The sequence below is a fragment of the Thamnophis sirtalis genome, unplaced genomic scaffold, assembly GCF_051295495.1.
Source record: "Thamnophis sirtalis isolate CommonGarterSnake01/CBP01778 unplaced genomic scaffold, rThaSir2_p1.2 scaffold_3, whole genome shotgun sequence".
NCBI lineage: Eukaryota > Metazoa > Chordata > Lepidosauria > Squamata > Natricidae > Thamnophis > Thamnophis sirtalis.
Genome location: NW_028261383.1, coordinates 25,399,865 through 25,419,711, shown reverse-complemented (window position 1 = coordinate 25,419,711; position 19,847 = coordinate 25,399,865). Strand labels below are relative to the sequence as shown.

Here is a 19,847-nt window from a genome sequence, read left to right as displayed (position 1 = left end):
TGGGAGAGAGTTGGGCCCTTTCGGTTCCTCCATGTCCTGGAATCAGAGCAAGGAACAAGGCTGAAACATTTCAGTGACTGTTTCTCTCTCCAAATGCTGTTACACTGATGCTGCATGATTTAAAAATTCTGCCTGTAATTGTTAGCTTGGAAATGGGAGAGATTAAAATTAAAAGGGCTGGAGACTAAATCATATGAAGACTAGAGATAAAAAGAAATAGGAGGCGATATGAAAGCAGTATTCCGGTATTTGAGGGGCTGCCACAAAAAAGAAGCGGACAGCTTGTTTCTCAAAGCACCAGAATGCGAGGCGAGAAGCAATGGAGGGAAACTAATCCAGGAGAGAAGCCTGCACTGGTTACCCGTTGTCTTCTGAGTGAGTTTCAAGCAGTGGTGGGTTTCACTTTTTTTAGAACCTATTCTGTGGGTGTGATCTATTTTGTGGGCATGGCTTGGCAGTTACGTGACCGGGCAAGTATGGCCAAGTTGACATCACTCATGCACAGTCACATGACCACCACCCCCAAGCCATGTGGCAAAAAAATTTGAGACTCCAATGAAGGGCGGGGGGGGGGGGGGAAGAGAGGGGAAAACCTCCCAAAATAGACAACTGGAGGATTAAGGGCCGAAATTAGAGAGATCGGAGAAGGCAGGACAGAGAGGAATCCAGTAGAAAGGTATCACACTCTAGAGAAAGAACTTTGAGAGATCGGAGGAGGCAAGACAGAGGGGAATCCAGTAGAAAACTATCACACTCTAGAGAAAGAACTTTGGGAGAATGGAGGAGGCATGACAGGGTGGAATCCAATAGAAAGCTATCACACTCTGGAGGAAGAACTTTGGGAGAACAGAGGAGGGAAGACACAGAGGAATCCAGTAGAAAGCTATCACACGCTGGGGAAAGAACTTTGGGAGAACGGAGGAGGAGAACGGAAACACTTTTTGATTTTATCACAGCATTGCAGGGCAGGAATCTTTAGACCAGCTTTCTACAAACTGGCTTCCTCCAAGTGTTTTGCTCAAGGTGCTTGGGAATAAATGCTGAAAGGTAATAACGCTAGGAATTGCGAAGGCTGCTCTGAGCAATTCTGCCTTCTGGCAGGATTTAGACTCTCCCAACAATACAGACAGGAAAATCACATCTACCTCCTACCTAGATGGACTTCAGAGGCAATGGCTGTGGATTTAACAGATTCAACAGATTAACACACGGTTGACAACCATTTAGAGCCACAGAGAAAAAAGAACTTCATGAACTTTTCGCGTGTAGCACTTGGCTAAACCTGTGAACCTAAGTGGAGTGAAGCCTCAATTTTACAGCGACATTCGTGCCTAGAAAGCAGCGAATACAGTAAAGTAGAGGCATTGTTCGTCTACTGGATGGTTAGAGGCGGAGATGGAACAGGTGGAAACGATAGAGATTTGACTGCTAGAGAGGATCAGGACGAGAGAGGAACTTCCTCTTCCGGCTCACACACGGGACTATTTTGATGTCGGCCGATCCTCTTGTGCCGTTTGGAGGGTCGAAGCGGCTCCTGGGAGGTGAGTGGCGGGAAGGTCGGAGCAGAAGCCGGGAGAAAGTCGTGCCCTTTGGCTTCCTCCACGGTGTATGACGCAGCGAAGGAACACGGCTGAAAGATATTGGCTGCTCCTGCTGCATATCCTTTCTCTCCCCAAATGTTTTTATCCTTTTGCTGCATGACTTAAAATTGCTTCCTGTGATTTTACCAATGGGAGATTTAAAACGTCTTTATTTCATATTTCTATCTCCCTCGGTCTTCGGGTAACACTTCATTCCTTGTGATGTTATTGACATGCTGCTTTCCTGGCAAGCGAGGCGTTTCAAGGGCAAAATGGATGTTTTAAATCTTGCATAGGATTTGGGCACCATCTCATCTCCCCACCTTTCTTAAATTAGATCAAACAAATTGAGTGAATCCACTTCCAAAACATTTTAAAGAGTGAAATACTTTTCTGCATAGGTACACTTATAGGTGTGTATTTATGTGTGCATACATAAACCTCAGTGTTTTCCGGCAATTTTAGTAACAGTTTGCAATGATAAATTGTGATTTACCTAAGCCAACAAGAGAATTTCATGATTTGAAAAATGAGTGGATATTTGAACTTAGATTTTGCTGCTCTTCTATGTGCCTAATGAATCATAATGAATGTTAGAGGTTAAAGAGCATTTTAATCTCTTTGCTTTTCATAGTAATATATGGATTTTCTTTCTTTTTGCTGTTTTCATAGGTTCTGCAGTCATTTTTAAAACTAATCCATTAATATTAATCTTCTAGACAAAGAGGAAGCCAAGTAGAGCAGTCTGGACAACAGAGGATGAGAAGCAGCATTAAAATGCAAAATAAACCATCAATCAAAATCTTTTCCGCTTCTTCCAGAAAGTGTTAAAACTTCTCTTTCCTCAGCAGATGGAGGAGACAAAAGAGAGAATAACAGAAACAGAATTTTCAGATGGAAGAAATAGATGTGGAACTGAAGGAAATATTGCATGAAGAGGTAAAAAGATACAATTATTCTCCAGGGCACCTGAGTGTAGAACAAGAAGCAATGGGTGGAAACTAATCAAGGAGAGAAGCAACTTAGAACTGAGGAGAAATTTCCTGACAGTTAGAACAAGTAATCAGTGGAACAGCTTGCCTCCAGAAATTGTGAATGCCCCAACACTTGAAGTCTTTAAGAAGATGTTGGATAACCATTTGTCTGAAACAGTATAGGGTTTCCTGCCTAGGCAGGGGGTTGGACTAGAAGACCTCCAAGGTCCCTTCCAACTCTGCTATTGTATTGTAATTACTAAATTTAGAAAAAGTGGGAAATAGAAAAGATCCCTAGGACAGCCAAAGGCATTAATGAAAGCCTTTAAGGATGGAAAGAGTGTCTTGAATCAAAGCACCACCAGATAAGGGATCCGAAATATTTTTCACTCCCTCATGAATCCAAGAATACCAGTTTTGCTAAAACTCGACAGACTGTTTATTGCAGGACAAACACAGATTGCTGATCACTGTTAATTGATGCACAGAAGGATCCATCCCGTGAAAACCCTAACAAATGATTGGAGTGTGATAAAAGCTTTACTTAGAACTGGACTTCTGTGACTCATGGAACGGCCAATGCCAGAAGAGCAGCTCTACCAGTGTTCCCAATGTGGCAAAAAAATTAGCATGCAAACCAATCTGGTAAGACACGAGAGGACTCACACTGCGGAGAAAATCTTTGAATGTCCTGATTGTGGGAAAACGTTTAGTCAGAATTCCATCCTGCTGATACATAAGTGGGTTCACACAGGAGAGAAACCATATGAATGCCAAGATTGTGGGAAAAGTTTCAGTTGGAATTCTCTCCTGGTAGAACATCACAGAATTCACACAGGAGAGAAACCATATGAGTGTCCTGATTGTGGAAAAGATTTCTCTCGGAAATCCGACCTGGTGAAACACCAGAGGACTCACACAGGAGAGAAACCGTATGAATGTTCAGATTGTGGAAAAGGTTTCAAGGGGAATTCTGACCTGGTGATACACCAAAGGATTCACACAGGTGAAAAACCATATGAGTGTCTACAATGTGGGAAAAGATTCATTCAAAATTTCCACCTTGTACGACATCAGAGGACTCATACAGGAGAGAAACCATATAAGTGTCCTGATTGTGGGAAAAGTTTCACTCAGAATTCTGACCTGGTGATACACCAGAGGACTCACACACAAGAGAAACCGTATGAGTGTTCAGATTGTGGGAAATGTTTCAGTTGTAATTCTGACATGATGAAACATCAGAGAACTCACACAGCAGATAAATTATATAAATGTCATTGTGGAAAAAGTTTCAGTCTAAATTCGTACCTGATAAAACACCAGAGGACTCACACAGAAGAGAAACCATATAAATGTCATGATTGTGGAAAAAGTTTCAGGCAGAACTCCTACCTTATGAAACACCACAGGATTCATACGGAAAAGAAAACATATGAGTGTCCAGAATGTGGAGAAAGTTTCAGTTGCAAGATTCAACTAGTGAAGCACCGGAAGACTCACAGAGGAGTGAGACTGTATGAGTGTCCAGATTGTGAGAAGAGTTTCACTCAAAATTCCAAGCTGTTGAGACATCACAGAACTCACACAGGAGAGAAACCATATAACTGCTCAGATTGTGGGAAAAGTTTCAGTCAGAATTCCAACCTGGTGATACACCAGAAAACTCACACAGGAGAAAAACCATATCAGTGTCCAGATTGTGGGAAAGGTTTCACTCAGAATTCCTACCTGGTGATACACCGAAAAACTCACACTGGAGAAAAACCATATCAGTGTCCAGATTGTGGGAAAGAATTCTGTCATAATTCCTTCTTAGTGAAACACCAGAGGACTCACACTGGAGAGAAACCATATGAGTGTCTTGAATGTGGGAAACGTTTTGCTTGGAATTCCCATTTGGTGATACACCAGAGGACTCACACAGGAGAGAAACCATACGAATGTCCGGATTGTGGGAAAGATTTCAGTAGTAGATCTAACCTTATAAATCATGTAAGGTCACATATAGGGGAGTAACCATTCAAATAGGTAGATTGCAAACAGTGTTTCACACAAAGTTCCTCCCTTATCACACAAGAAATTCCATGTGATACAACATTTGATGTGTGTAGAAGAATCTTGAATTTTTTTGGTTGCATTGGAAACCCAACTAAACAGTTAAACAATTACTTGCATGCATGATTCTCTAGGAAATGTCTTAGTATCAAACGTGAGGGTGTAATAGAATAGAATAACAAAGTTGGAAGAGACTTTGTCATCTAGTCCAATCACTGCAGGATTAGTGGCATATGTAAATGCTGTTATTAGGTTAATAAATATAAGCAAACATCTGTTCCAAATCAAGTTTCTGATGAGCAGGCATCTCTTCTTATCCCAGTACTTAGGGAAACAGCTAGATCTTCCTTGCTTTATGGAAGACTTGGGGGAGAAAGGCCTCCAAACTTCAGGGGAAAAGTTTTTCATTGGGCAGAATCTGCAATGGAAAAGACTCACTTCCTATCTCCTATCAGATGGCATGGGGGATGACAGTCGTGCTCTGCCCAGGGCCGAAACAGCAGCTAGAAAGTGGATTGAGGTCAGGTCAGTGAAGAAATCAGGAGCAAGTAGAGCTGCCTGATTTCCTCCATGGTGTAAAAGCAGAGAAGAAACTAGGCTGCTATATATTTCTTCCCACCCCAGATTTTATTCCATCTGTGCTGACTTAAAAACTGGTACCCACAATTTTCTACCGGTTGTAAAAAGTCTCCTTCACTCTATGATTCCTTGGGATTTTATGGACGTTGTTTTCTTGGCAACAATAAGGGATGGATCTGTCACTGGTCTCTGTTGGGATTTTACTTTTTTTTTATTTCCATGTTTAGCTAACAAGCATGGTGTTATTTTTACTTTGAATAAAGGCAGGATATAAATATCTCTGCATGCATGTATTTTTATTTATTTAGAACATGTATATGGCAGCCCAATTCAAGGTGATTCCAGTCAGTTACAGCAGTAAAACCCTAATACAGAATATGCAAATGGCAAAATGCAGAGCCATATACAGAAACCAATAAACCCCGTATATGTAATCAATCAGAATAGATCAGGAAGGCACCTTGGAGGTGTTCTAGTCCAACCCTCTGCTCAGGCAGGAGACCCTATATCATTTCAGAAAAGTGGCTGCCCAATCTCTTCTTAAAAACTTCCAGTGATGGGAGTACGCGCAACTTCTGAAGGCAAGCTGTTCCACTGGTTAATTATTCTCAATTTTAAGAAGTATCTCGTTAATTCCAGGTTGCTTCTGTCCTTTATTCATTTCCATCCATTGTAGGAAGGATGGCCCCTGCTCGCAGTTTCATGAAGATGTTGAAAAGGAGTAGTGAATGCTTGAGCCCCAGGGTAGCCCACATTATGGGAGGCTTAGGATAGAGCTGTTCTTCTGCTATCCGTGTTGACTTGAGCTGGCCATGGAGGTAGAAGTAGAACCATCACAATAAAGTGCCTCTTATTTCCAGTCCCAAAAGCTTGTCCTGAAGGATATCATGATCAGCGATACTGAAGCCTGATGAGAGGTCTAGGAGAGATATAACGGTTGTACTCTCTCTATGCCAAGCCCTCCAAAACTCTATGAGAATTGCAACCAATGCCATTTTGGTGATGTGCCCTGGCCTGAAACCAGACTGAGAAGGGCCCAGGTGTTTTTCCTTCTGTACAATCCTTTCTCCGGGTGGCAAAGTCAGAGCTACAAGCAGAAGGTGAATTGAAGTCCCAGGCTGCCAACTTTAATTGCCCAGCTGCACTTAGAAGAGATCTTAATCTGCAGCAATGCCTTGAATTCCTCTTCCAAGAAGACCTCTCATGAGTTCCTTATGCATAAATAACTGCTGTTGGAGGTATAAAGCCAGACAGGATACCAATTGCCCAGTAGGGGGAAGTGACTCTTCCAGCCCTATCCTGAGCTTGGAAAAGAAATATGGGTAGTTCTGGAGTTGCGACGACAATTTGCACCAGAATTTCTATTGCTGGTGTCACATGACCACATTATTTAGTGTTGGGAGTCCTGGCCATTCCAGTTGCATTACAACTCCAGGACCACATGGATCATTAGGTGAGGACCTCATTTGTTTGTGATGTGGGAAGAGAGAGAAGTCCCAGGTGTGCAGATCATCAGGTGAGAGCTGCAGGTGAGAGCTATGGGCAAGTGGGTGACCTGGCTGGCTCCTTTCTAGGGCTGGGAGGGGCAGTGCACACAAATGTATTTTCAAAAGGCCTGTATCACCATATCTCCTTTTTCTATTCCTAACCTCTACATTTCTCTAACCCTAATCTCCATATGTACCTAATGTTAAACCATCTCTCTCTCTCTCCCCCCCACCTCTCTCTCTCTCTCTCCCCCTCCCCCTCTACCCCTCCCCCTCTCCCTCCCTCCCTCCCTCTGTCTCTCAAAGATGTGAGCAATGTGGAAGGGAAAAGTTGGTCTGGATTTCTCAGAGGAATGGACCTCAGGCCAGGATCTGTTTTTAAGAAGGGTTTTCTTCTGGCTGAGGGGACTCCATTTCCAAACAGGAATGTATGAGACTTAATACAAAGAAGAGGGGAAGGCATAAATGACCTATTTTTCCCCCCAATTTCTTGTTTAATGCTGATTTTCTATGGTTTTTGTGCGTTTTGATTATTAAATTTTTAATTTAAAAACTGAGTGTCAGGCAGATGATAGCACATGCATGCTGCTACCATTCTTTTTAAAACACTTTCAAACATGTCTTTGAAAAATGTATTAGTGTTGTTTATCAGATATAGGCAGCCCCTTTCTGAGCTCCCTTTTTTTTTAGGCCCTGCTGTGTACGTGTCTCATTCACTTTGACTTAATGGAGCTTTCCGTGCTAAGGAAAATAGAGAAACACATGACATTTAGCAAACTTAAAATCTTAGCTACGTCTCTGGCCAGCAGGGGTGAGGCTAATTCCCTTGGATCCGCTGGCCTGTTGGTGCTTCCATGTCAAAGGAAATCAGTCATAATATTTTGGGATGTAGAGAGGTTTTGAGGGAGATTGTGGGCCAATGACAATCTTAGACATGGCCTGGGCCAGGATTGAACATAGTTCCCTTGGAGCCTGCTGGTGCTTCCATGTCCGAAATCCTTGGGAGCCACAAGAAATCATTAATAACATTTGGGGATTTAGAGAGGTTTTGACAGTGACTGAAAGCCAACTAATAAAGCACAGGACACTTTAGATCAGTTTTCTACAAGCTAGCTCCCTCCAAATTTTCCTGCCTAGGCAGGGAGTTGGACTAGAAGACCTCTAAGGTCCCTTCCAACTCTGCTATTTTATTGTATTGTATAAATCTTTTACCCAAACTGCCTGGGTACATTCAATGCTGGATTCTTAACTCAATGCTGGAAAATGGGAAGGCTGCTCAGAGGAATTCTGCTCTCTAGTGAGATTTAGGCCCTGCAAGAATGCAGATGGAAAAATTATATTTCCTATCTAAATGTGTTTAGATTAGAAGCAATATGGGGGGTAGGCCCTTCAAGGTTTTGTGCCTTATTTCATTCCAGGTAATCCTCGACTTACAATAACAATTGAGCCCAACATTTCTATTGTTAGTCAAACATATATTAAGTGAGTTTGGCCCATTTTGCGACATTTCTTGCCACTGTTAAGCAAATCACTGCAGTTGTAAAATTAATCAAAATTGTTGTTAAGTGAATCTGGCTTCCCCATTGATTTTGCTTGTCAGAGGATCATGGCCCCAGGACACTGCAACCATCATAAATATTGTATGAGTTAATTGCCAAGTGACTGAATTTTGATCGTATGGCCACAGAGATGCTGCCAGAGTTGCAAATGTGAAAACTGGTTAAAAGTCACTTTTTTTCAGTGCTGCTGTAATAGTAAAAGAATTGTTGTAAGTCAAGGACTGCCTGTATTTCTATTAATGGGATGAAGCTGTCAATCGTTTAAGGCTGCACATGCACACAAGACCTTTATCAACTTTTATGATGCAGCACTTGGGTAAACTTGGGAAGGTAAGTAGGGTCAAGCTTCACTCTTCAAGTTTCCCTCAATTGCAAAGGTAGTTTTAGGGAGTTATTCTGAACCCCCAAGAGGAAGAAGTGGCTGGAAGAGTCTTCACTGACCCCCAAGGTGCTTTCTTGTTGCCTGATGGCACATTTCGTTCCCCCCACGTATGCTTTCCCTTGGTTTAGTTCCTGCAAAAGAAGCTCCTGGCTCACTTGCAGTGAGGATATGGGCATCCCTGCGAGACCCCAAAGGACAGACTAGGGCTAGATCCAGTGGTGGGTTTCAATTTTTTTTAGAACCTCTTCTGTAGGTGTGGCCTGCTTTGTGGGAGTGGCTTGCCGGCCATGTGACTGGGTGGGAATGGCTTGCGACCATGTGACCAGCTGGGAGTGGCTTGCCAGCCATGTGACTGGGTGGGCATGGCCAACATGTAAAATGTGGTGAAACTCACTTAACAACGCTCTTGCTTAGCAACCAAAATGTTGGCTCAGAAACTTTGTCATTTGAAGCACGCAAGTCTTAAAGCTGTCAAGTTACAAGACGCTTTGCACCCCTAACCCTTTAGAAAAAAAACCCAGGGGTGTTCAAACTTGATAGCTTTAAGACTTGTGGACTTCAACTCCCAGAATTCCTCCTGTCGCTCTTCATCTTGATGATGTGCAGGGGGAGGGGAGGTAGCTGGAGCCGGTTCTAAATGGCACTGTAGATTTTTGGAACCACTTCTATAGAAGAGGTTAAAACTGGCAGGAACCCACCCCTGGCTAGATCGTCCTGCAGAAAAGTTATGGATGCAGTGGAGTGGGAAACGGCACTTCGTTAAAAAAAAAAAAACTTAGAAACTCGACATAGAATGTGCGTATTTTCAGCCTCACGTCACTAGGTGGCGCTCTAACACAATACTAGCATCTGGCAATCCGTCAATATAATAGATTCTAATAGAGGTATCCCCAATGGCTGGAGTGGAGGGGGGGGCAGCTGAGGTGGAAAGAGTTAAAACCAGCGAGTATTGCTAGAAAGGATGTCGAGGAGAGGAGAAGAATAGAGGAATTTCCTCTTCCATGGGAAGATGGAGGACTGGAGCGCGGCGATCGGGTTCTTCCAAGGGTCGAAGCGGCTCATCATGGGAGGGTGAGTGGAGGGCAGGTAGGAGGGGAAGCCGGGAGCAAGTCGGACTGTTCGATTTCCTCCACGGTCTGGAAGCAGCGAAGGGACAAGAATGAAAGATGAAAGGGCTGCTGCATATTCTTTCTCTCCCCAAATGTTTTTATCCTTTTGCTCCACGATTTGAAAGAGCTGCCTGTGGTTTTCTGTTGGGAGATGGGAGAGACTAAAATTTAAAGGCCTAGGGACTAAACCATATGAAGAAGGGTTGCAGGATTTGGGCATGACCAGTCTAGAGAAAAGAAGGACTGGAGGGGACATGATAGTATTCCAGTAATTGAAGGGCTGCCACAAAGAACAGGGTGGTCAAATTATTTTCCAAAGCACCAAGAAGGCCAGACACGAAACAATGGATGGAAACTAATGAAGGAACGAAGCAACCTGGAATTGAGGAAAAAACTTCCTAACGGACTAGGACAATTAACCAGTGGAACAGCTTTGCCTTCAGATCTTGTAGGTGCTACATCAAAGGAAGTTTTTAAAGAAAAGACGGGACAACCATTTGCCTGAAATGCTATAGGGTCCCTTGCTTGAGCAGGGGGTGGGCTAGATGACCTACAAGGAGTTCTGAAATTGAGATATAGGAGATTAAAAAATGTTTATTGTTTATATTTCATATACAACTAATCAAGGAAAGAAGCAACTTAGAACTGAGGAGAAATTTCCTGACAGTGAGAACAATTAATCAGTGGAACAACTTGCCTCCAGAAGTTGTGTGTGCTCCAACACTGGAAGTTTCTAAGATGTTGGATATCCATTTGTCTGAAGTGGTGTAGGGTTTCCTGCCTTGGCAGGGGATTGGACTAGAAGACCTCCAAGGTTCCTTCCAACTGTTATTCTGTTGTATTCTATTCTAAATCCACCCATCTTACTCACACTTCATATAACACTTCATTCCTTGTGATTTTCTTGACATGTTGCTTTCCTGGCGAGTGAACAGTGTCATGGACAAAATGGAAGCTTTAAATCTTGCTTAAGATTTGGGAACCATTTCATCTCTTAGTGTCCCTGGCTTTCTAAAATTAGATCTAAAAAGTGAGAAAACACACTTACATGTGTATTTCTGTATGCATATATGGGTGATCCCTCCAACACAAAAAGAGGATTTTATGATTGAGTCAGTATTTGACCTTGAATCTTTGTTAGTCTTCTATCTGAAAGTGAATCAGAATTAATTAGTTAATTAAAGGTCAAACTAGAATATTGATGTTTTCATGGTAATATGGTGGGGGGGGAGCTGCTGTTTTTATATGTCCTGCAGCCATTTTTGAAACAATAGTGACACTAACCCATTTATATGAATCTTACAGAGAGAGAGGATGCCAGGAAGAGCACTCTGGATGACAGAGAATGAGAATCAGCATTAAAATGCAAAACAAACCATCAATCAAAATATTTCCACTTCTTCCAGAAAGTGTAACAACTTTTCTCTTTCCTCAGCAGATGGAGGGAGACAAGGGAGAGAATAACAAGAACAAAGTTTTGAGCTAGATAAAATAGAGTGTGTGGAACTCAAAGAAACATTACAACACGTGGTACTGAAGGAAACAAGAACCATAGTGGTGCAGTGGTTAGAATGCAGTACTGCCGGCAGCCTGCAGTTTGGCAGATCAAATCTCACCAGGCTCAAGGTTGACTCAGCCTTCCATCCTTCCGAGGTGCGTAAAATGAAGACCCAGATTGTTGGGGGCAATAGGCTGACTCTATAAACCGCTTAGAGAGGGCTGTAAAAGCACTGTGAAGTGGTATATAAGTCTATTGCTATTACATGAGAAGTCAAGGGAGATAATTTCCAAATCTTACAGAAAGATTTGGAAATACCTGGATGTCAGTGAGAAGAAGAAAAATTCCTTAGTAGCCAAAATTGGCAGACATAAATTAAAGTCTTTGAGGAAGGTAAGTGGCTTCAATCAAAGGATCTCCAAGTAATAGATCAGAAATATTTTTGACCTCCTTAAGATTCCAAGTAAGTTAATGTTGGAAAAACTTCACAGACTGCGTATTATGAGAAAAACACAGATTGCAGGTCACAGCTGCTTATGCATGAGAAAATCCATCCCGTGAAAAGCTATACAAATGTTTGGAATATGGCAACAGCTTTACTCAAAAAAGCTTCCACTCGATTCATGGAATGACCCATATTAGAGACAAGTTCTACTAGCGCTGCCAATGTGGCAAAATATTTACAATGCACACCAATCTGGTGAGAGACAAGAGGACTAGCAATGGAGAGAAAAACTTCGAATGTCCTGATTGTGGGAAAAGTTTCACTAGGAATTCTCACTTGGTGATACACCAGAGGACTCACACAGGAGAGAAACCTTATAAGTGTCGTGATTGTGGGAAAAGTTTCTCTCGGAATTACAACCTTGTGCTACACCAGAGGACTCACACAGAAGAGAAACCATATCAGTGTCCAGATTGTGGGAAAAGTTTCAGTCAGAATTCCTATCTGGTGAAACACCAGAAGACTCACACAGGAGAGAAACCCTTTGAATGTCCTGACTGTGGGAAAAGTTTTAGAGAGAATTCTTACCTGGTGAAACACCAGAGGACTCACACAGGAGAAAACCGATATGAGTGTCTGGATTGTGAGAAATCTTTCAAGCAGAATTCTCAACTGGTGATACACCAGAGGACTCACATGGGAGAGAAACCATATAAGTGTCGTGATTGTGGGAAACGTTTTTCTCGGAATTTCAACCTGGTCATACACCAGAGAACTCACACAGGAGAAAAACCATATGAGTGTCTTTTTTGTGGGAAAGGTTTTATTCGAAATTCCTACCTATTGAATCACCAGAGGACTAATACAGGAGAAAACCCATATGAGTGTCTGGAATGTAGGAAAACTTTCATTCGAAAGTGTGACTTGGTGATACACCAGAAGACTCACGCAGGAGAGAAATTATATGAGTGTCCTGATTGTGGGAAAATTTTCACTCGGAATTCCAAGCTGGTGATACACCAGAGAACTCACACGGGAGAGAAACCATATGACTGTCTATATTGTTCAAAAAGTTTCAGTCAGAATTCCAACCTGATGATACACCAGAGAACTCACACAGGAGAAAAACCATATCAGTGTTCAGATTGTGGGGAAAGTTTCAGTCAGAATTCTTACCTGGTGAAACACCAGAGGATTCACACAGGAGAAAAACCATATGAGTGTATGGAATGTGGGAAAAGTTTCATTCAAAATATGGACTTCATGATACACCAGAGGATTCACACAGGAGAAAAACCATATGAGTGTCTGTTTTGTGGGAAATGTTTCATTCGGAATTCCTACCTGATGAAACACCAGAGAACTCACACAGGAGGAAAACCATATCAGTGTTCAGATTGTGGGGAAAGCTTCAGTTACAATTCCTATCTGATGAAACACCAGATAATTCACACAGGAGAAAAACCGTATGAGTGCCTTGAGTGTGGGAAGAGTTTCGTAAGGAATTCCAGTTTGGTGATACACTGGAGGACTCACACAGGAGAAAAACCATATGAATGTCCAGATTGTGGGAAAGATTTCAGTAGTAGGTCTAGCCTTCTAAATCATGTAAGGTTACACATAGGGGAGAAACCATATAAATGCCCAGATTGTGGAAAATGTTTCACACGGAATTCCTCACTTAGCAAACACAAGAAATTCCACGTGAAGCAAAACCCGAAGTACGTAGAGGACTCTTGAACTTCGTTTCCCATCTCTCATTGGAAGGCCAGCTGAGATACTAATTATTTAATTTCTTTATTCTTTTTAGTCAAACGTGTCTTAGTATCTAACATGAGTGAAGAGATCTGAGCTTCCTTTCCCTGACCCAGTGCCATCGTTCCCTTTATTAGGTTTACTTGTTGCCTTGAGTTGTTTCTACATATAATAAAAGGGGATATAAATATGTTTTAATGCATTTTTATTTATTAAGAAAACGTATATGGCAATCCAACTCAAGGTGATTCCACATGGTTTATAGCAAGCCTGTTGAGTTGGAGGCCGGTGGGCCAGAATATGTCATGCACAGGCCACCCCCGTCCCAGCTCTGCAAAGGGGGAAAAATGTAATATGTCACGATCCAGCCCTTGATGTGATCACGTTTGACACCAGGTTTTTTACAGCAATAAAACCTTAATAAGAAACAAATAAACTCCAAATATTGCAAGTAGCAAAATGGAAGCCTACACAATTAACATGTTCGTGGATGTGACAGTAGTGACAGGTGCCCTGGTGGCTCAGTGATTAGAATGCAGTATTGCCAGCTGACTCTGCCCACAGCCTGGAATCTCCAGAACTGGTCAGAACCTGCTGAATAGCACCTCTGATGTAGAGGAGTTTTGAGGGCGACTAAGGGACAACTATTAAATCCCAGGACTCTTTAGATCAGCTTTCTTGAAACTAGCCACCTCCAAATGTTTTTTGTAAGCTGCCTGGGAATATTCAATGCTGGAATCTTAACTGCTCTGGAAATGGGAAAGGCTCCTTAGAGCAATTCTGCCCTCTAATGAGATTTAGGCCCTGCAAGAATGCAGATAGAAAAATAATATCTCCTGTCTAGATGTGTTTGGAAGCAATGCGAGTGGGCTCTTCAAGGTTTTTATAAATAACCTTAGATTATCAACAAACACCTGGCTTGAAATCAAGCTTCTGATGTGCGGGTATCTCTTCTTATCCTATCCTGCCAAACTTCAGGGGGAAGAGTGTTTCTTAAGTAAGAGTCTGCAATGGAAAAGTCTCACTTCCTAGCTCACATGGCAATATTTAAGGGAGGGGCTAGGAGCATAACCACCCTATCTGACCTGGTAAGACAGATGGAGGCAACAATAGTAAAGGTGGGAAAATAATGACAGGTGCCCTGTTGGCTTGGTGGTTAGAATGCAGTATTGCCGTCTGTCTCTGCCCCCAGCCTGGAATTCGATCCTGACAGGGCTCTAGTTGGACTCACCGTTCCATCCTTCTGAGATTGGTAAAATGAGGACCCAGATTGTTGGGGACAATATACTGACATTATAAACTGAGTGGTATAAAGCACTTTGGGATGGTATATAATTCTAAGTGCTGTTGCTATAATAAACAAGTACTGTTAAAGGTGATAACCTTCACATTGCACCTGTAAAGGAACGAATTCAGTGCAGGTCACAACACAAAGGTGTTACATGGGCAAAGTGTTAAAACTTCTCTTTCCTCAGCAGATGGAGGAGACAAAGGAGAGAATAACAGAAACAGGGTTTTCAGGTGGATTATGTGGAAATGAAGAAAATATTGCATGAAGAGGTTAAAAGATACAATTATTCTCCAGGGCACCTGAGTGTAGAAGAAGAAGCAATGGGTGGAAACTAATCAAGGAGAGAAGCAACTTAGAACTGAGGAGAAATTTCCTGCCCCAACACTGGAAGTCTTTAAGAAGATGTTGGATAGCCATTTGTCTGAAACTGTATAGGGTTTGTACTTGTACTTGTACTTGACGCCTCTTCACCCATCGTGGGTATAGGTGACTTCCATGGAAATTTGACGCCACTGTTTTCGGTCCTGGGCTAGGGTTGTCAGGTGGTGCAGCCAGTCGCTATTATATGATTTTCGGCTTGAATAAAGTTGGTGACAAGATACCACCTTGCCTGACTCCAGAGTTTACGGTCGGCGATCCATGGAAGCTGTTTCGGCTGGATATACCCAAGGGGACGCCAGTCCCAAGGGTCAACAGAGCCCGATTGGTGGGAACGGGGGGCACCACGTGAAGGCCGGGTTGTCATTTGATAGTTGAGAGGCTTTGCAATAAGCGTTGCAATGTATATTTTGCGCATCAACTATCCTTGCCCCCCTAGGCAGGGGGTTGCACTAGAAGACCTCCAAGGTCCCTTCCAACTCTGCTATTGTATTATTGTATTAGTTATCTTGCAACCCCCAAGACCAAAAACTGTTTGGAACAACAAAAGGGAGATGCACTTTCTCCTTGCCGGTTTCCCCCTTATTTCCCAGCTAGGACGCTTTCCTTTGGTTTAGTTGGAGCAAGAGAGACAATGAATGGACTCTTGGGAAACCTGAAACAAAAGGTTTAGGGTAGACTCTCATGGACGAAAGCTATTCCTGTGCTCAGTGGGGGTCGAATAAGACCTGATGGCACAGAAGGAAGCACGGAATCAATGAAAAACCCCTGCAAACCCGCTCTGGAAAAAAGAAACTCGAGACTAGAAATACAGCACAGTAGCGGCATTGTTAGTTTACTGGACGGGGAGCAGGGACAGCGATGGAACAAGTGGAAACAATAGAGAATTGTATTGCTAGAGAAGATGATGAGGCGAAGAGCAGCGGAACTTCCTCTTCCGGCTCAGCCACGGGAGGATAATGGCGTCGGCGGAGCCTCTTGTGCTGCTTGGAGGGTCGAAGCGGCTCCTGGAAGGTGAGTGGAGGGAAGGTTGGAGGAGAAGCCGGGAGCAAGTCGGGCCCTTTGGCTTCCTCCACGGCCTGGAAGCAGAGGAAGCAACGGGGGTGAAATATATTGGCTGCTCCTGCTGCATATCCTTTCTCTCCCCAAATGTTTTTATCCTTTCGCTGCATGATTTAAAATTGCTGCCTTGTGATTTTACCAATGGGAGATTTGGGAGATTTAAAACGTCTTTTTTCATATTTCTAGCTTCCTCAGTCTTCACGTAATATTTCATTCCTTGTGATGTTATTGACATGCTGCTTTTTGTACATATATAAATTTATATGTGTGCATTGATGTATGCATATACATGTATCTGTATAAACCTCAGTATTTTCTGTTATTTTTATAACACTTTGCACCTGAGTATAGAACAAGAAGCAATGAGTGGAAACTAATCAAGGAGAGAAGCAACTTAGAACTGAGAAGAAATTTCCTGACAGTTAGAACAATTCATCAGTGGGACAGCTTCCCTCCAGAAGTTGTGAATTCCCCAACACTGGAAGTCTTTAAGAAGACGTAGGATAGCCATTTGTCTGAAACGGTATAGGCTTTCCTGCCTAGGCAGGGGATTGAACTAGAAGAGCTCCAAGGTCCCTTCCAACTCTGCCATTGTACAAATTGTATAAATCTACCCAAGCAAACAAGAGAATTTCATAATTTGAAATATCGTGCGGATATTTGAACTTGGGTTTAGCTACATTTCCATGAACCGAATAAATCTTAATTAATGTTAGAGGTTAAACAAGTTTTTTGATATCTTTGCTTTTTTATAGTAATATATGCAATATTTATTTTGCTTTTTTCGCAGGTTCTGCAGCCATTTAATAAACAATAAACTAATCCAATAATATGAACCTTATAGACAAAGAGGATGCCAAGAAGAGCAATCTGGAAAACAAAGAATGAGAAGAAGCATTAAAACAAACCATCAATCAAAATCTTTTCTGCTTCTTCCAGAAAGTGTTAAAACCTTTCTCTTTCCTGAACAGATATAGGGAGACAAAGGAGAGAATAACAGAAACTGAGTTTTCAGGTGGGAAAAAAAGGATAATGTGGAACTGAAGAAAATATTGCATGAAAAGGTAAAAATATATAATTACCAAATTCAGAAAAAGTGAAAAATAGAAAAGATCCCATGGACAACCAAAGGCATTAATGAAAGCAATTGAGGAAGGAAAGAGTGTCTTGAATCAAAGCACCACCAGATAAGGGATCAGAAGTATTTTTTGCCCCCTCATGAATCCAAAAATATCAGTTTTGCTAAAAACCCACAGACTGCCTATTTTTGGAAAAATACAGATTGCAGATCACAGTTCAATTATGCACAGGAGGATCCTTTCCTTAACAAATGCTTAGTGATCAGTAAAAGCTATACTAAGAACACGATTCCCATGGAACGGCCGATGCAGGAGGAGCAGCTGCACCAGTGCTGCCAATGTGGCAAAACATTTAGCATGCAAAACAATCTGGTGGGACACAACAGGACTCACACTGGGGAGAATCTTTTGAAATGTTCTGATTGTGTGAAAAGTTTCACTTGGAATTCTGACCTGCTGCTACAGCAGAGAACTCACATGCAAGGAAAACCGTATGAGTGTCTATTTTGTGGGAAAGGTTTCAGTTGGAATTCCCACCTTGTGGAACATCAGAGGACTCACAAAGGAGAGAAACCATATGAGTGTCCGGATTGTGGGAAAGATTTTTCTTGGAAATCTGACCTAGTGAAACACCAGAGGATTCATATCGGAGAGAAACCATATGAGTGTTTATATTGTGGAAAAGGTTTCAAGTCGAATTCTCATCTGGTGATACATCAAAGGATTCACACAGGTGAAAAACCATATGAGTGTCTGCAGTGTGGAAAAGGATTCATTCAAAATTCCCTCCTTTTGCGACATCACAGGACTCACACAGGAGAGAAACCATATAAGTGTCCAGATTGTGGGAAGAGTTTCAGTCAGAGTTTTGACATGGTGTTGCACCAGAGGACTCACACCCAAGAGAAACCGTATGAGTGTTCAGATTGTGGGAAAGGTTTCAGTTGTAATTCTGACCTGGTGAAACACCAGAGGACTCACACAGGAGAGAAGCCATATAAATGTCATTGTGGGAAAAGTTTCAGTCAGAATTCCTACCTGGTGAAACACCAGAGGACTCACATGGGAGAGAAACTATATAAGTGTTCAGATTGTGGGAAAGGTTTCAGTTGTAATTCTGACGTGGTGAAACATCAGAAGACTCATACAGGAGAGAAACCTTATGAGTGTTCAGATTGTGGAAAAAGTTTCAAATCTAATTCTGATCTGGTGATACACCAAAGAATTCACACAGGTGAAAAACCGTATAAATGTCATTGTGGGAAAGGTTTCAGTTGTAATTCTGGCCTGGTGAACCATCAGAGGACTCACACTGGAGAGAAACCGTATGAGTGTCCGGTGTGTGGGAAAGATTTCTCTTGGAAATCTGACCTGGTGAAACACCAGAGCATTCACATAGGAGAGAAACCATATGAGTGTTCAGATTGTGGAAAATGTTTCGACTCTAATTCTCATATGCTAATACACCAAAGAATTCACACAGGTGAAAAACTGTATGAGTGTCTGCAGTGTGGGAAAAGTTTCATTCAAAATGCCTTCCTTTTGCGACATTACAGGACTCACACAGGAGAGAAACCATATAAGTGTCCAGATTGTGGGAAAAGTTTTAGTCAGAATTTTAACATGGTGATACACCAGAGGACTCACACAGGAGAGAAACCGTATGAGTGTTCAGATTGTGGGAAAAGTTTTAGTAAGAATTCCTACCTGAAGGAACACCAGAGGACTCACACTGGAAAAAAAAGGTATCCGTGTCTTGAATGTGGAAAAAAATTCACTTGGAACTCCAAGCTCTTGAGACACCAGAGAACTCACACGGGAGAGAAACCATACGAGTGTCTCTATTGTGGAAAACGTTTCAATCAGAATTCCCACCTGGCAATACACCAGAAAACGCACACAGGAGAAAAACCATATCAGTGTCCAGATTGTGGGAAAAGTTTCAGTCAGAATTTCTATCTGGTGATACACCAGAAAACTCACACAGGAGACAAACCCTATCAGTGTCCAATTTGTGGGAAAGGTTTCTGTTACAATTCCTACTTGGTGAAACATCAGAGGACTCACACAGGAGAGAAACCGTATGAGTGTCTTGAATGTGGGAAAAGTTTTAGTTGGAATTCCAGTTTGGTGATACACTGGAGGACTCACACAGGAGAGAAACCGTATGAATGTCCGGATTGTGGGAAAGATTTCCGTTATAGGACTAGTCTTATAAATCATGTAAGGTTACACATAGGGGAGTAACCCTAGATGGCACACAGTGTTTCACACAAAGTTCTTCCCTTATCACACAAGAAATTTCACATGAAGCAACATTTGATGTGTGTAGAGGAATGTTGAATTTTGTTTGTTCTCATTGGAAACCGAGCTGAACAATTAAACATTTAATTACTTGCATGATTCTCTTTAGTGAAACTTATCTTAGTATCAATGAGGAATATGAAATAATGAGATGAGATGGAAGGGACTTTGTATGTCATCTAGTCCTACCCCCTACTCAAACAGCATACCCTATACCCGTGATATCAAAATGGATTTCTTCAAGGGCTGGATCAGCATTGTAGTTCTCCATGGGGCGGGTGGGTGGGTGGGGGAACAACAGGACGGA

General features: G+C 42.2%; 3 protein-coding genes across 5 annotated transcripts; all 3 read left to right on the top strand.

The window, feature by feature from the left end:
- Positions 1-1,467: 1,467 nt before the first annotated feature.
- Positions 1,468-5,468, top strand: LOC106548137 (uncharacterized). Its single transcript, XM_087711679.1, has 3 exons — positions 1,468-1,541; positions 2,300-2,519; positions 3,043-5,468. The coding sequence occupies exon 3, from the start codon at positions 3,122-3,124 to the stop codon at positions 4,571-4,573; it is 1,452 nt and encodes a 483-aa protein (XP_087567805.1). The 5' UTR covers positions 1,468-1,541; positions 2,300-2,519; positions 3,043-3,121; the 3' UTR covers positions 4,574-5,468.
- On the top strand, positions 1,515-19,636 carry LOC148047668 (uncharacterized). Of its 3 annotated transcripts, none has more exons than XM_087711637.1 (2): positions 1,515-1,541; positions 16,948-19,636. In XM_087711637.1, the coding sequence occupies exon 2, from the start codon at positions 17,531-17,533 to the stop codon at positions 19,481-19,483; it is 1,953 nt and encodes a 650-aa protein (XP_087567763.1). In that variant the 5' UTR covers positions 1,515-1,541; positions 16,948-17,530; the 3' UTR covers positions 19,484-19,636. The 3 variants fall into 3 exon arrangements, with proteins under 3 accessions (XP_087567763.1, XP_087567762.1, XP_087567764.1); XM_087711636.1 differs by lacking the exon at positions 1,515-1,541 and adding an exon at positions 16,025-16,109; XM_087711638.1 differs by lacking the exon at positions 1,515-1,541 and adding an exon at positions 16,095-16,198.
- On the top strand, positions 11,041-13,552 carry LOC148047669 (uncharacterized). Its single transcript, XM_087711672.1, has one exon. It carries the CDS (start codon positions 11,912-11,914, stop codon positions 13,409-13,411), a length of 1,500 nt encoding a protein of 499 aa, XP_087567798.1. The 5' UTR covers positions 11,041-11,911; the 3' UTR covers positions 13,412-13,552.
- Positions 19,637-19,847: the final 211 nt, after the last annotated feature.